Here is a 16,258-nt window from a genome sequence, read left to right as displayed (position 1 = left end):
CGCAAATTCGCCCATCACTACCAATAAGGATTCATTATATCTTAGTTGAGATCAAGTACAAGCTACTGTTTTATTATTACACAGAAAAAGGAAATCATTTTGGATTATGTGATTAAAATGGAGTCTATGGGAGACGGCCATTCCGTAATTCAGAGCTTTCTGGATAACAGGTTTCTGGATAATGGATGCCATACCTGTACCTCGAATGAAAGCGAATGAATTCACAACTCAATGGGTTTCTAATTTAAGTAAAAACTGGAATGGAAAAAAATTCAAAACAGCAAGTTCGGGGATAATGATCCGAAAACGCAAATTGATCAAGATTTTGTGAAAAAAAACCTTTAATCGCTCGAACGAATTTCGATTATTTGGATAAAATGGAGTCTATGGGAGACGGCCTTTCCGTAATTCAGAGTTTTCTGAATAACAGGTTTCCAGATAACAGATCCCATACCTGTATCTGTATTTCCATTAGGCCAAAGCATGACGCTAGTGAGACCTTTCTCCGAAAGTTTTCCGCTGTTTTTTTGTGACTGTTTATGAGAAGAATAGAAGCCAGTGTAAATGTGCCTTCTGTTTTTCCTGCTTGTCTTGTAACACCACCGCAACTTCATAAAAATTCCCTGACTCTTCACTAATTCATTAACAAATGAATCCCCTTGGAACACCGAATGAAACGATACAGACATCCACAGTGGCATTAGCTTTTCAACTACCAGAATTAATCATCATTTTTTTCCTGCAGTCTTGAAATGATTAGCTTTGTACTTGCACATTTCGGAAAACTATTCAATTAGCTATTAAATATGTGCTTGACTATACTGCCCCCTGCTGAACAAGTAGAACCAAACAGCAGAGGAAAGTTGAAAACCCCTGGAAGGGTATTAGTATTCGGCTATAATCTTCCTGGCGGGTCCTGAGTTACGCTAGTCCCAAGGTCAAGGCTGAGGGTTATAGATAGGGATGGGAGGTTTTTTTTTTGCCTTGTTTTGCCACGAAAATGACGCCCATAGACTTGTATGGCGTTGTGCGTCAAAAACAATTTTGACGCCCATACACTTTAATGGGTTTCAGCGACAATTTGCTGGCGGCAAAATTTGCCCAAGCCTAGTTATAGATAATGATGGATTTATTACAGGATGTTAAAGGGTCAGGACACACGCTTAGATTCGGGGAGATTAGTCGCCCTGCGACTCCCGCCAGCAAGAATGTAAATCGCCAGTGGTATGGCACTCGGATCGCTTCGTTTCCCGAAGTCGCTCAAAGTTGCCTCACTAGGAAACTTCAGGCGACTTTGGAAAACGAATCGATCCAAGTGCCATGCCGCCATTGATTTACATTCTAGCCGGCAGTTTGGGGAGATTAGTCGCCCTCAAGAAGAGGAGATTTGTTGCCGGGCGACTAATGTCCCCGAATCTGAGAGTGTGTCCTGACCCTTACTGGGAGGAAGAATCAGATTAAATACCACCTTTCTTTCCCTCCTCCTTCACTTGCTCTGAGCTATGAATTTTTCCCCTTGATGAAAATGTTTTCAGGATTCACGACTCTTTTCACGAATGTTTTTTCAAAAATATTGCCCCCCCTGGGTGTTATATTTAAATGGGACGTTCACAAATGGGACGTTAACTTTTAGTTTGCTACAGAATGGCTAATTCTAAGCAACTTTTTAATTGGCCTTCATGTTTTATTTTTTTTATATTTTTTGAATTATTTGCTTCTTCTTCTGACTCTTTCCAGCTTTCAAATGGGGGTCACTGACCCCATCTAAACATCAAATGCTCTTTAAGGCTACACATTTAGTGGCTTATTTATCCTTTTTTTAAATAAAAAAGTCAGACCAAACTAGAATCCACTATTTGATCTTATGTATTATTAAAAAAGCTTGATTTAATTGGATCGGGGACAAACTCAATAAAATCGTGCGAAAACCCGAATCGAACAATTTTTTCCGGGTTTTTTCCTGAAACTTTTTTTCGGATTTTTGGAATAATTCCAGGGCAGACCACAGAAATTTCCAAATAGGATAGGGACCTCTCCTGTTGACTTATATTCAACCTCGGCAGGTCTGAAATGCCAACATTTTTGGATTTCTGACTTTTTGCAGCATCGGGTTTTAATAAATCCGGAAAAATTCTAGCTTTTTTTTCCACTAAAAATTCAGATTTTATAGTAACAAAACTCGAGTTGTTAACATTTGTACTTTAATAAATAACCCCCTTATTGTTATTGCTACTTTTGATTACTCATCTTTCTATTCAGGCCTCTCCTATTGATATTCCAGGTTGATGATAACTCTTAACATAAGGGTTGGTTTTCTTGTGACCCCGCCCCCATATTTCATAATTATTCCCCAGTCTGTTTCTAATAGAATAAAAAAACTGAATTTGCATGGAATGGTAGTATGACAAAATCTTTACCAGCAGGTACAATCACTCTCCTCTCATTGGTTGTCATGTTTGGGGGAGGAATGTGTTTTTCTTCTATGTAGCTGCCATAATTCATTCCAACATTATCCGACCCTCCACCCATTTTGCTTCCTTTTCCTATACTGCAGTCATCCGGGGAGCTCCTGAAATGAAAAATGAAACAAATTTAAAGGGGAACTCCGCACAAACATAACTTAAGCTTTTTGAAAAGTAAACATAATTTCAAGCAACTTTGCAATATACATAATTTAAAAAATATTCAGTCTTTTCATGATTTTTAATGATTTCTGATAGTTCCCTAAGCCTAGCCCCCTGCTCTCCTGCTGATCTGTCTGACTACTTTGCTGAGCTGTCTGACTACTGTTACTTTGTAGCAACAGCCATCTATCCTCCGCCTGCATCCTCCAAACCCCACAATTCCCTGCACATGTGATTTCAATAAGGAACGGAACATCAAAGTGCAATGCATTGTGGGTTATGTAGTTCCTGCATGCTGTATGTAAGCTGTGGAGAAGTTGTTACAATTTGTAACATCAGTGTTTAGTCCCTCCTTCCCTGCCAGGATTTCAAATGATGCAGAAAGAGAAGAACAGCTGGATTTCAGCATTTATTAATTCTTTTTGAAGAAACAGGTAACTGTGATGGGTATATTAGGGGGTTCTGTGTTATGTGGGCCACTTTATTAAATTTTGGTCTGGAAGCCAGAGTTCCCCTTTAACAGCACAAGACACAAATTTCTATTTATGTTCACAGTATCAAATGTTATCCCCTGTATGTGGTTGGAAGATTAAAATCATTTAATGCTTGGTATGTCTCTTTGTTGAATAATACGGAATATGGAAATTCATCTAAAAATTCGTGCCTGCTAATTTGTTTGCCCATCTGTAGTCTACAGTCTAAAACGGCTAATATCTTGAAATGTAGAAAATATTAATTGATAAAGTTCTCAGAAGAGCAATTTTACATTAATATCTATTGAAGGGACGGTTCACCTTTAAGTTAACTTTTATTTTGTGTATGTTATAGAATTCTAAGCAACTTTGGAACTGGCTTTCATTTTTTTAATTTTTTTTTTATAGTTTTTGAATTATTTGCTATCTTCTTCTGACTCTTGTAAGTCAAGTAAGGAAGTTGTAGTTCCGTATTAACTGAAAGTCTTTAGCTTGGCAGTTTACATAAATAACTGGGCCCTGCAAAATCTTTTCTGCCGCAGACCCCACCAGAACTAAAGACAGCTCCACTTGCCAAAATATTCAAGTCCCTGGTGCAGACCTTTGGCTGGACTGTGAATTAGCTTTAAATCTATATAAGTTGGACAGCAGTCAAGACAAGCTTATTTGTGTTACCAGCACCACATTGATGGCTTCTCCTGCACTGCACCTTTTCATGTATCACATAACAGCCTGACAGATTCATTTATTTTGCTTTAGAAAATATTTTGGTTAGAGCAAACTAAACATATTTTGCTTTAAAGGGATACTGTCATGGGAAAAAAATTTTTTTTTTCAAAATGAATCAGTTAATAGTGCTGCTCCTGCAGAATTCTGCACCGAAATCCATTTCTCAAAAGAGCAAACAGATTTTGAAATCTGACATGGGGCTAGACATTTTGTCAATTTCCCAGCTGCCCCTGGTCATGTGATTTGTGCCTGCACTTTAGGAGAGAAATGCTTTCTGGCAGGCTGCTGTTTTTCCTTCTCAATGTAACTAAATGTGTCTCAGTGGGACATGGGTTTTTACTATTGAGTGTTGTTCTTAGATCTACCAGGCAGCTGTTATCTTGTGTTAGGGAGCTGCTATCTGGTTACCTTCCCATTGTTCTTTTGTTTGGCTGCTGGGTGGGAAAGGGAGGGGGTGATATCACTCCAACTTGCAGTACAGCAGTAAAGAGTGATTGAAGTTTATCAGAGCACAAGTCACATGACTTGGGACAGCTGGGAAATTGACAATATGTCTAGCCCCATGTCAGATTTCAAAATTGAATATAAAAAAAATCAGTTTGCTCTTTTGAGAAATGGATTTCAGTGCAGAATTCTGTTGGAGCAGCACTATTAACTGATTTATTTTGAAAAATTTTTTTTTCCCATGACAGTATCCCTTTAAGCATGATGCTTAAACCCAGAACATCAAGGCATGACATCCATTACTGCAAACTTGACAGTAAAATAAGGAATAGAGACCAGGTATATACAGTAAAGGTATGGGACCTGCCATTTAGAATGCTCTAGGGTTCTCTGGATAATGGATTATTTGGATAAAATTGGCCTTTTCTTAATTCCGAGCTTTCTGGATAAAGGGTTTCTGAATAACAGATTCACTACTTAATAATAATATTTTGGATGGTTTCTGATCTAAGCTCAAATTCTTTATTGTCGTCATTATTGCATGACAGATTGGCAGGCCCCGACTGGTCATCTGTCCATTCGGAAATGCCCAGTGGGCAGCTCTATTTTTCGTTAAGTGGGCCATGGAAGCTGGGAGCCGCTAAAGGGAGCTGAATGGGAGCCAAAGTGGAGCCGCCTAATGGGAACCAATGCCGGAGCCGAAGTCGCCAAAGAGGAAGCCTTACAGGAGAATGAAAAAAGCCAAGGAGGAAGAAGATTGTCAAATTTTAAAGGTAAGTTTCCACTAAACACCAATGTTTTTTTGTTTTTTTTAAATCCCTGGCCACCAAGGTTTTTTTTCTAACTTTTAAGGGGGGATCCTGGCCACAACTTCTTTTTTTTTTACTCTTATGGGAGGAACCTTGCCACCAATGTTTGGGTTTTTTCTACTTTTATGGGGGGGGTACAATGGTCACTGACATTTTTTTTACTTTTATGGAGAGACCCTTGCCACCAACATGGGGGGACCCTTGCACCAATGTTTTTTTTACTTTTATGGGGGGACCTTGGACACCAATGGGTTTTTTAACTTGGGAGGGGCTGGCCACCAACGTTTCCAATAAACACCAAGGTTTTTTTTTTTTTAAATCCCAGTCCATCAAGGTTTTTTTCTAACTTTAATGGGGGGATCCTGGCCACCAACTTCTTTTTTTTTTTACTTTTATGGGGGGACTATGGCCACCAACATGGGGGGGGACCCTCAGTGTTTTTTTTGTTTTTTTTTTCTACTTTTATGGGGAGATCCTGGCCACAACTTCTTTTTTTTACTCTTATGGGGGTAACCTCGCCACCAATGTTTGATTTTTTTCTACTTTTATGGGGGGGACCCTGTTCATGACATTTTTTTACTTTTATGGAGAGACCACCAACATCAGGGGACCCTCTCCACCAATGTTTTTTTCACTTTTATGGGGGGACCTTGGCCACCAATGGGTTTTTTAACTTGGGAGGGGCTGGCCACCAATGTTTATTTTTTACATTTATGGGGGGACCTGACCACCAATGTTTTTTTTTTAACTTGTAGCGGGCCTGTCCACCAATGTCGCATGTTTATATGTGGGCTGCTTTGATTTTTTTTCCAGGGCTGCTTTTTACTCCCAGTCCGATTCTACATAGTGGAATAACTTTCTTTAAGAAAATACCATTATATAAGTCACCTGCATTTGGCCTTCACAATTCCATATTAAAACCACAAACCCAACATGTCATGAAAAATGTATCCTGCTCAAAAGGCCAGGAAAATGTAAGAAGAAAAAAAATATGGCCACAATAGAAGCCAAGGAATGTGCATGGAGCCTGGTGGAGAAGCAGATGGTTGGAATTAAAAAAATATACACAACTGCTTGTTCTGAAATTTAGATTCTTTGGAGGAATTGCATTAGTAACCGGGTCTAGTTTTGGGGTAGAGCATAGAAAACAGCGTGTGATAACCTGCACAAGTAACACACAGACATCGTATAAATGCTTGATAGGAAAAATCTGATTAGTCGCTATGGGTAACTAGAGCTGGTCAAACTGTGGTTTTTGTTAATTATAACAAAAAATTATGATAGAAGACAAAAATAACAAAGAATTCCGTAGGCATGGTAAACATTTGCATTGCATTCATCTGGATGCAGTCTAGCATATGCGCTTTCCCTTTAATTAATTTTATTCAAAGGGGGAGCAAAAGTCGGGGGCCCTCCCACTAACCAAGAAACTGGAAAGCAAGAGGCGATGCATACAGACACATTTTGAATTGGACTACATCACTCAAACTCCCAGGAATTGTAAAAATCCAACAATATGGCGTAATCCAGACTAAAACCACAATATCTCCCAATAGGGCATCACGTTTCATTGTGTTCATATTCCTAACACTAAGTAATGGGGGAAAATCACCAGGATTTATTGCTGAGGTTATAATTCTTCTCAGGCTTCTTGTGCTGTTAGAGTGTGAATGGTTCTGTCATTAAAGTGCAATAAAACATAAATTAGATTACACAATTCTGCTCTTGTTAATGACCTGCCTCGCTGCAATGAGAAACAGCTCTTCTTTATATGAGAGTATGGCGCATTTGTTTGAATATCTTGGTTTCATTCAGTTTCCTTAAAGGGATACTGTCATGGGAAAAAAAAATTTTTCAAAATGAATCAGTTAATAGTGCTGCTCCAGCAGAATTCTGCACTGAAATCCATTTCTCAAAAGAGCAAACTGATCTTTTTATATTCAATTTTGAAATCTGACATGGGGCTAGACATATTGTCAATTTCCCAGCTGCCCCAAGTCATGTGACTTGTGCTCTGATAAATTTCAATCACTCTTTACTGCTGTACTGCAAGTTGGAGTGATATCACCCCCCTCCCTCCCCCCCCCCCCAGCAGCCAAACAAAAGAACAATGGGAAGGTAACCAGATAACAGCTCCTTAACACAATATAAAAGCTGCCTGGTAGATCTAAGAACAACACTCAATAGTAAAAACCCATGTCCCACTGAGACACATTCAGTTACATTGAGAAGGAAAAACAGCAGCCTGCCAGAAAGCATTTCTCTCCTAAGTCACATGACAGGGGCAGCTGGGAAATTGACAAAATGTCTAGCCCCATGTCAGAATTCAAAATTGAATATAAAAAAATCTGTTTGCTCTTTTGAGAAATGGATTTCAGTGCAGAATTCTGCTGGAGCAGCACTATTAACTGATGTGTTTTGAAAAAAAACATGTTTTCCGATGACAGGATCCCTTTAAAGGGGAACTAAACAACCCCACCAAAAAAAGGAACATGAAAGCTGATCAGAGTGCTCTTCTTGGCAATTTTGTAATCTTTTTTTCCTTTTGTTTTCATGCAATATACATTGCTGACAAAGCAATTTTCAAGAACAGCCCTCCTGGCTGACTGACCAAAGAATTAGGTGACTGATGTAAGAGGAATCTCCTGATACTCTTCTGCTCAGTTCTCAGTCCTTGTCAACTCATTTAATATAACAAATTGACGAGGAGTGAGCAGAACTGAGCAGAGAAACATCGGGATAAGCTCCCTGCACCAGTCACTTATGCAACGTGCAGCGTTGGACTGGGGGGCCCAGGGCAAACCGGAGAAGCTATCTCAGAGCCGCCCTTACCCCCCGGGGTCCCCACCGCAGCTGCAAAGGCCCCCTCTGGCACCCTTCCGGGGCAGTAGGGAGTTCAAAAGCAGCTGCAGGGTCATTGTGCAAAGAGTGGATCTGGGCAGTACAGATGGGATTATGAATGAGGGAGTGCTTTGATACTGGTTTATCAAGTCTTGGCATCCATGCTTGTTCTTGCACCCTTTTTGCCTTAAAGCCAAGTTGGCTTCTGCTTATAGATCCTACTTAGGCCTTTTAGTTTTATGTAATAAAAGGCAGTTAGGGGTCATGTATGGCTGCAAGCACAGCTGTGTAAATTTCCCTGTGGTCAGATGTGCATTAATCCCCATTCATTAAAGCTACTTGTGCTGAAATGTTACAATTTATTTCAATTACCATAGGAACACATTTAATAAGGTCAGTGTCTTTTAGAACTTTAGAGGACCTAGAAGAAAACCAAACAGTCATGGGAAGAACATACAGACTCCAGGAACCCAGTCTATGGTTGATAATCAACATCCCAATAAACACTATACAAACAATATTTGTGAAATTGACAAATATTTGTAGATTTTTGTCACACGCCACACACATACCAATGTCTACACTGCAGGTGTAGGACACACTTGTATATATGAAAACATACAAGTATTTATGTTAAGCAAATATGTTGGCCATATTAATATTTAAGATAAGACCGTCACATTATATAGGGACTGGGGGGCTTGTTCTTTCTAATAATTGCCTCTTTCGTAAGAACACTGCAATTAAACCACATCCCATATTTGCAGTTTCTATTACTTAATTTCTCGTAAAATAGATTTCCTTTGCATGGGAAGCAAATGTAGTATTGCAGTAAGAAGGGCAAACTTAGCAATCATTAATATCAGTAAGCTCCTCCTTGTTGAAATTTTATATATTTGTCATAAACCCCAAATATTGCAAGACACACTTTTGAATTGGCTTGTGCTGATTAAAAAGCTTTTTAAAAATAAATTTTCACATAAAAGGAATTACTCCAATATAATTACAAACTTCCCAAAGATAAAGAAAAGGTTTTTAAAATCATTCCCATAATCCTTGCCTGGCTCACTCCCAATTTGTCTTTAGTTCCTTAAAGGAACAGTAACACCAAAAAATTAAAGTGTTTTAAGGTAATGAAAACATCACGTAGTGTTGCCCTGTACAGGTATAGGATCCCTTATCCAGAAACCCAATATCCAGAAAGATCCGAATTATGGAATGGCTGTCTCCCATAGACTCCATTTTATCCAAGTAATCCAAATTTTTAAAAATGATTTCCTTTTTCTCTGTAATAATAAAATAGTAGCTTGTACTTGATCCCAACTAAGATATAATTAATCCTTATTAGAAACAAATCCAGCCTATTGGGTTTATTTAATGTTTAAATGAATTTCTAGTAGACTTAAGGCATGAAGACCCAAATTACGGAAAGATCTGTTATCCGGAAAACCCCAGGTCCCGAGCATTCTGGATAACAGGTCCCATACCTGTACTTCCAAATAGTTGCACTTTGCAGCTTAGTCCTTCCTTCCTCCTTTTCTGGATCGAGCACAGTTGCACACATTAATGCAGGAGTTGCCTCAGGGCTATGGTTACCACCTGGCCGGCGTTTCACAGGTCTAGCCAGTAAAATACTAGCCAGGGCTGGGGTTGTTATTACAAATTGACTGCCAATGTATTTGCAGGTAAATCTGCAATCCCTGGTTGTACAGACTCTGGCCCACCCCTGGATCCACTCCCCCTCTATCCTGCCTTCTTGCTGATTCTCTGTCTGCTTTGCCTGATGATTAGTGATGGGCAAATTTGCGCCGTTTCGCTTCGCCGAAAAATTCACGAAACGCCTTTTTGGCGCCGGTGCCCGTTTTCGAAAAAAACATTTTGACGGCGGCGAATTTTTACAGCGAATTTTCACGGGCGTTTCGAGAATTTATTCGCTCGGTGCGAATCGCGCAAATTCGCCGCAAATTCGCCCATCACTACTGATGATGTAAAAGCCCCACCCCATTTGCATCATAGGCCCACCAATTTCACATAATAGGCCCATCCCTTTTAGCCCCCCCCACCTGCTCATCATTGGCCGGTAAGCTCATATAGCCCGAATAAAGAAATATATGTTATAATAAGATGATAAATACAAGAGGTCTTCTGCATTCAACCCATTATCAATATATTACTAATGCAAATAATGCAAATTGAGCATAGGACTGGCCAGATATGAGATGACTTTGACGTAGTTGGCCAGCTTAAATATATTGCAATATATGGACAAACAATCCCTGTTTAAAGGGTAAGACATTTTTCAGTAGCAGTATGCACAAAATGTCTCAAAGTCTTAAATATAATGATAATGGGTTGAGTGCAGATGACTCTTGTATTTGTCTATAAGTATTTTGTGGTCAGAACCTCCTTGCACATAATGGTTTTAAAGATTAGTGGTGAGCACAACTTTCCCTTGTTTGTTATAATAAGATGATAACTCAGCTCTTACCTTGATCCATTGACTTGACTAGGGTTGCATTCCATCTTGATGGTCACCCTGGATGGAGGCTGTGAGAGCCAGTCTTGTTGAGGCACACGTGGACTCATTTTCGAGGTTTGCCCATAGTCACTGGAGGAAGATGCGGTCATCTCCGTTTTAGTAAGATGTGGCGTTCCGTAGGTGCACTCGAATAACGACTGATCTTCACTCACCACTGAAAGAGCTTCCTGCAAATATTCGAAATAATCAATATTACTCTCAATAAAGAACCCTTCAAGCCTTAAACAATATATATATAATCTTTAATAGTCCTTGTAGACCAACAACAAAGTCTTTCATCAGTATTAAATATTAATCAGTAGTAATTATTAATTAATCAGTTTTGAACACATTTAAATGAATATTAGTTTAAGATTGAAACATATGTATGACATATGTATATGTCTGTAGGATAGAGCATGGGCAACAAGGCTAATGGAAGCCCACTGACAATAGATCAAGGGATGTTGGGGTTGTAGAAGCTTTTTATTTGTAGTTAGAGAGGTGGAGGGTGAACGAAATAAATACAGTATAGATAGAATATTAGTACAGGTCATGTTCTAATAAGCAATGGTGTAGATCAGCACTGTGCTATGTTTTACATGTAGGTTGATTATCAATGCGGTCTAGATTTTAAAATATCTTTAGAATACCACATGGTACCTTGCAACCCACCATTTGGACCCAAATGCCAATTTACTAGAGTCTGTGGAGAACACCATTGCACCATGAGGGGCATGGCAGGGGGGTATCTAGTGTCTTGTCATATCACATGGGTAAACACAAGAAAATTTCAGTTCAACAATTTGAGTTTTCAAGGGTATTTTTTTGGTCAAAAATCAATTTTTCTGGTAAAAAATAAACCTCATTGTATTCCAGGTTGTTTTTTAAAAAAATGTTTTCAAGATTTTTTATACCCCCGGAGCTGAAAATAGCTCGAATTTGAAAATACACCATATTAAACCTATCGAGGTCATGTAGGAGTCAATGTCAGAGGTCCCTTGAACCATTTGAAAATGCTCAAGTGTTCAAGTTTTTTTCGGTGGGTTTCTCTCAAGTACTCAATAGATAGATAGATAGATAGATAGATAGATAGATAGATAGATAGATAGATAGATAGATCTATAGTTTTTTTTAGCTGAAAACTCAATCAATTAGAGTTTTTGGGGTTTCTCAACTCAAATTCACTGATTTGAGTTTTTACATTTGAGTTTTTTCCTAAATTAGAAACCAAACCAGTTGTGCATTCATTCAAGGTCTAAAATTCTCAAAGCTCTAAAAGTCAACCTATAATAAATGAACACCACTCCCAGAATATGTATGTGCTTAGCCTTCAATAAATGGTGAAATGGCTCACAGATTGCAGTGGGGGTGTAATGAATGGTGCATGGTACCCTGCAAGCCACTACCTTGACCCAAAAGCCAATTTACTCACACTTGAGTCTGTGTAGAAATGTTACACCATTGCCCAAAGCAGAATACAAACAGGAAGGAGATCTGGTCCTAGTAAAGGGTAACTATTACCTCATGTGATTGTGGCTAAACTGTAAACATCACTCAGCATCTATTTTGTCCTTGAGATCCTGAATGGAATGCCTTTGGTGGACAACAATGCTTACAGGTGGAGAGGAAGCTTGAGACCAAGAGATCCCTGTAGGTTCAGATCTGCTGATGCTTCTGACTCATCCAAACACCAGTGCAGCTGCTCAGGCCTGGCTGCAGGCCAATACAACTGATCAAAATATTAGGAACAAAAGGACAGGGAGTGGAATAGTGAGGGTGCAACAACCAGTTGCGGAGCAAAAATGATCAGATTTGAACTCAGAATTGAGTGTGGTGGGCCAGATTCTGGGTGGAGAGCAAATAAGTCTGACCCTGGAGACCAAGATACTGTAGATTAAATCCACCATCATTGTTAAATGTTCCCATTGCTAATATACAACATATACTTCCATAAAAGGTGAACGCTGCCATATAGTCTTGCATTTCCATGAAGTTTTGTTCAGAAAAAGCTGCAAACAGTTGTCATTCCCTGTTTGAACATATTCCACAACACTTAACAGGTAATGTTCAAACACAGTGGGCCCAATGGGCTTACAATTTATTTAAATTACCATAGGAACACATTTAATAAGGTCAGTGTGTTTTAGAACTTTTGGGGGAAACCAGAGGACCTAGAATGAAAACCAAACAGTCATGGGAAGAACATAATCCAGGAATCCAGTCTATGGTTGATAATCAACATCCCAATAAACACTATATGAATAGTGATGGGCGAATTTGCAAAACGGCGCCGGCGACTCTTTTTTGACGCCAGCAAATTTTCGCTGTGGTTTTGCGAATTTATTTGCCGCCAGCGAATTGCAGGTATTCGCAGTGAATTCGTGCCTGGCGAATAATATTTGTAAAATTGACAAATATTTGTAGAGAAATAGTCACACGTCACACACATACCAATGTCTACACTGCAGGTGTAGGACACACATGCATATATGAAAACACACAAGTATTTATGTTAAGCAAATATGTTGGCCATATTAATATTTAAGATAAGACCGTCACATTATATAGGGACTGGGGGGCTTGTTCTTTCTAATAATTGCCTCTTTCGTAAGAACACTGCAATTAAACCACATCCCATATTTGCAGTTTCTATTACTTAATTTCTCGTAAAATAGATTTCCTTTACATGGGAAGCAAATGTAGTATTGCAGTAAGAAGGGCAAAATTAGCAATCATTTATACCAGTAAGCTCCTCCTTGTTGAAATTTTTTATATTTGTCATAAACCCCAAATATTGCAAAGCGCACTTTTGAATTGGCTTGTGCTGACTAAAAAGCTTTTTAAAAATACATTTTCACATAAAAAAAATAACTCCAATATAATTACAAATTTCCCAAAGATAATGAAAAGGTTTTTAAAATCATTCCCATAAGCCAGACCCTTGCCTGGCTCACACCCAATCTGGCTTTAGTTCCTTAAAGGAACAGTAACACCAAAAAACGGAAGTGTTTTAAAGTAATGAAAATATCCTGTACTGTTTCCCTGCACTGGTAAAACTGTTGTGTTTGCTTCAGAAACACTACTATAGTGTATATAAACAAGCTGCTGTGTAGCAATGGTGTGAATTGAAAAAAGTCTATATGGCACAGGATAAATAGTGGATAACAGATAACACCATTATGTTCTACAGAGCTTATCTGCTCTGTAACCTGAAATTTTCCCCTTTGAATGGCTGCCCCCATGGCTACACAGCAGCTTGTTTATATAAACAATAGTAGTGTTTCTGAAGCAAACACAGCAGTTTTACTAGTGCAGGGCAACACTGCATTATATTTTTATTACTTTAAAACACTTTTATTTTTTGATTTTACTGTTGCTTTAAATTCAGGATGGGCCAAAACCTGGTTTTAGGGTTTTGCCAAATCCACAAATCGAGGGTCATGGATTTAGGAGAATACCAAACCGGATCTAAACCCTTCATTTGCTCCATAAAAGCTGAAACATGAGAGGAAAAACCCGATGTGTGGGGGAAGAGCATGCATAAACGTGTGTGTGTGATTTTTTTACATTTATTTAGGGATCAGATTCTGTTCTTCGATTTGTCTGAATCCTGATAAAAAAAATAGCTTGGATTTGGCCAAATCACAAACTAAATCCAGGATTGGGTACCTTAATTATACCTTTTGTCTTCCTGTCCTTCTTACAAGCAAACAAAAACAAGGGCTGGATAGACTTACTGTTAGTTGAGAAAGGAGCCCAGATGATTTAAAAAAGTAGAAAATCGACTTCATACCTAACCCGTTTCGTGCCAAGGATGGGCACTTACTTATGAGAAATTGAGCACCCTTGGCACGAAACGCGTTAGGTATGACTATGTCCTAATAAAGATTTTCTACTTTTTTAAATCATCTGGGCTCCTTTCTCAACCAACAGTGAGTCTATCCCGCCTTTGTTTTTGTTTGACTAATTAAATAATATGACCTTTGGACTGGGGGTCTGTTTGGGATTAGACTACTGTGAATGATTTTTCAACAAAATAAGGAACTTTTTGAAACTTACATTTATTATTTGGACAATAGTAGAGATACACACCACAGTGAACTAGTTTCTGCTTACAAGCAACCTACCTTGATTCTTACACAGCATCATGTACACCTCAGCTAAAGTGCACACAGTTCCGTGTAAGAAGTGATCAAGGCTCTGTCAGCTTATAAGAAGAGTGATACTGTAAAAAAAAAAAAAATACAGTGTGTTTTTTTAACCTTTTTTCCCTATTTCCCTTGTTTCCAGATCAGTTTGTTTCCTCTTTTAGGCAGCCACTTCTAAAACACTTAAAGCAAATGTAATCTAAGCTGAAGCGTTCTGATTTCCTGAGTACCATATAAACATCCTGAAAATGTATACAAGGGAAAAGATTCAGTGTAAACACGCCCCGTTTATTCACTGAGGGAAAAGGGTTAAAAAACAAACTCTGAAATAATGAATTTTCATGCACACTGTGCCATAGGTTAATGTATATTGTGTTCATTGTTCTGGATGTTTACATATAACAATGGGTCATTCAAGCTTCTGTTTTGAAACATGTCCAAGTGGTAGGTCACTCCAGTTTTCTTCCGTTAGAGGGACAATTATGATAAAGTAGACAAAAGGTCCTCAGTTACGAACACCAAGAAATTAATTATGATTCTTCCAAATTCTTGTGTCTTATGTATAGACTACATACAGTACATACTTGAGGTCTTAGAACCTGGACCAAAAAATTGGCATCTATATATTATGGGGGTTATTTATTAAGATCCGAATATCTGAATCTCCAATAATTTGTAGTTTTCGGAGCAAAAAAAAACCTACAAATTTTCCGATGCTCTAAAAACTCTGAATCTGAAACCCCACATCTAAAAGCTCTCGGGGTCATGTGTAATTCAATGGGGAAGGTCCCAGTGTCTGCGCTATGTCTGTACCGATATCCGATGATTTCGGGGTTTCGGTGAAAAAAACTCTGCAAATGCCGCAAAATCTTAGTTTTTGAGGAAAACTCCAAACAATTCAGAGTTTTCGGGGAAAGCTCAGAAGTTTTCAGAGTTTTGCCCGACCCTATTTTTTCGGGCTTTTTTCTTCATAAAAAAGGTCTATTCGGGAATTCGGAGTTGCTCGGAGTTGGATATTAGAAATACTGAGATAAATTCGGACCTGATTTTACTGTTGCTTTAAATTACGGACGGGCCAAAACCTGGTTTTAGGGTTTTGCCAAATCCACAAATCTACGGTCATGGATTCAGGAGAATACCAAACCGAATCTGAACCCTTCATTTGCTCCATAAAAGCTGAAACATGAGAGGAAAAACCCGATGTGTGGGGGAAGAGCATGCCTAAACGTGTGTGGGATTTTTTACAGTTATTTAGGGATCAGATTCCGTTCTTCAATTTGTCAGAATCCTGATAAAAAAGCTCTCAGGGTCCTGTATAAGTCAATGGGGTAGGTCCCAGTGTCTGCGCTATGTCTGTACAGATATCCGATGATTTCAGGGTTTCGGCGAAAAAACCTCTGCAAATGCCGCAAAATCTTAGTTTTTGAGGAAAACTCTAAACAATTCAGAGTTTTCGGGAAAGCTCAGAAGTTTTCGGAGTTTTGCTCGACCCTATTTTTTCAGGCTTTTTTCTTCATAAATAAGGTCTATTCAGAGTTGCTTTGAGTTCGATATTAGAAATACTGAGACAAATTCGGACCTTGATAAATAACCCCCTAAGAATAAATACTTTGTTTTTAAAATGTCTAAAGATTACTCCAGAGTAGTGATGGGCGAATTTGACCCGTTT

The 16,258-nt window shown here is 38.7% G+C and overlaps 1 protein-coding gene across 1 annotated transcript in view; it reads right to left on the bottom strand.

Moving 5' to 3' along the window:
- The window catches only part of erg.L (v-ets avian erythroblastosis virus E26 oncogene homolog L homeolog), a gene marked incomplete at its 3' end in the record, with an annotated part of 34,735 nt that overhangs the window by 13,189 nt on the left and 5,288 nt on the right, over positions 1–16,258 (bottom strand). The window contains 2 exon segments of the mRNA NM_001085840.2: positions 2,418–2,569; positions 10,409–10,626. Of these exon segments, the coding sequence (NP_001079309.1) occupies positions 2,418–2,569; positions 10,409–10,626 (370 nt within the window).

This window comes from Xenopus laevis, chromosome 2L (assembly GCF_017654675.1).
Source record: "Xenopus laevis strain J_2021 chromosome 2L, Xenopus_laevis_v10.1, whole genome shotgun sequence".
NCBI classification, from domain to species: domain Eukaryota; kingdom Metazoa; phylum Chordata; class Amphibia; order Anura; family Pipidae; genus Xenopus; species Xenopus laevis.
This window is presented reverse-complemented; position numbering and strand designations above follow the sequence as displayed.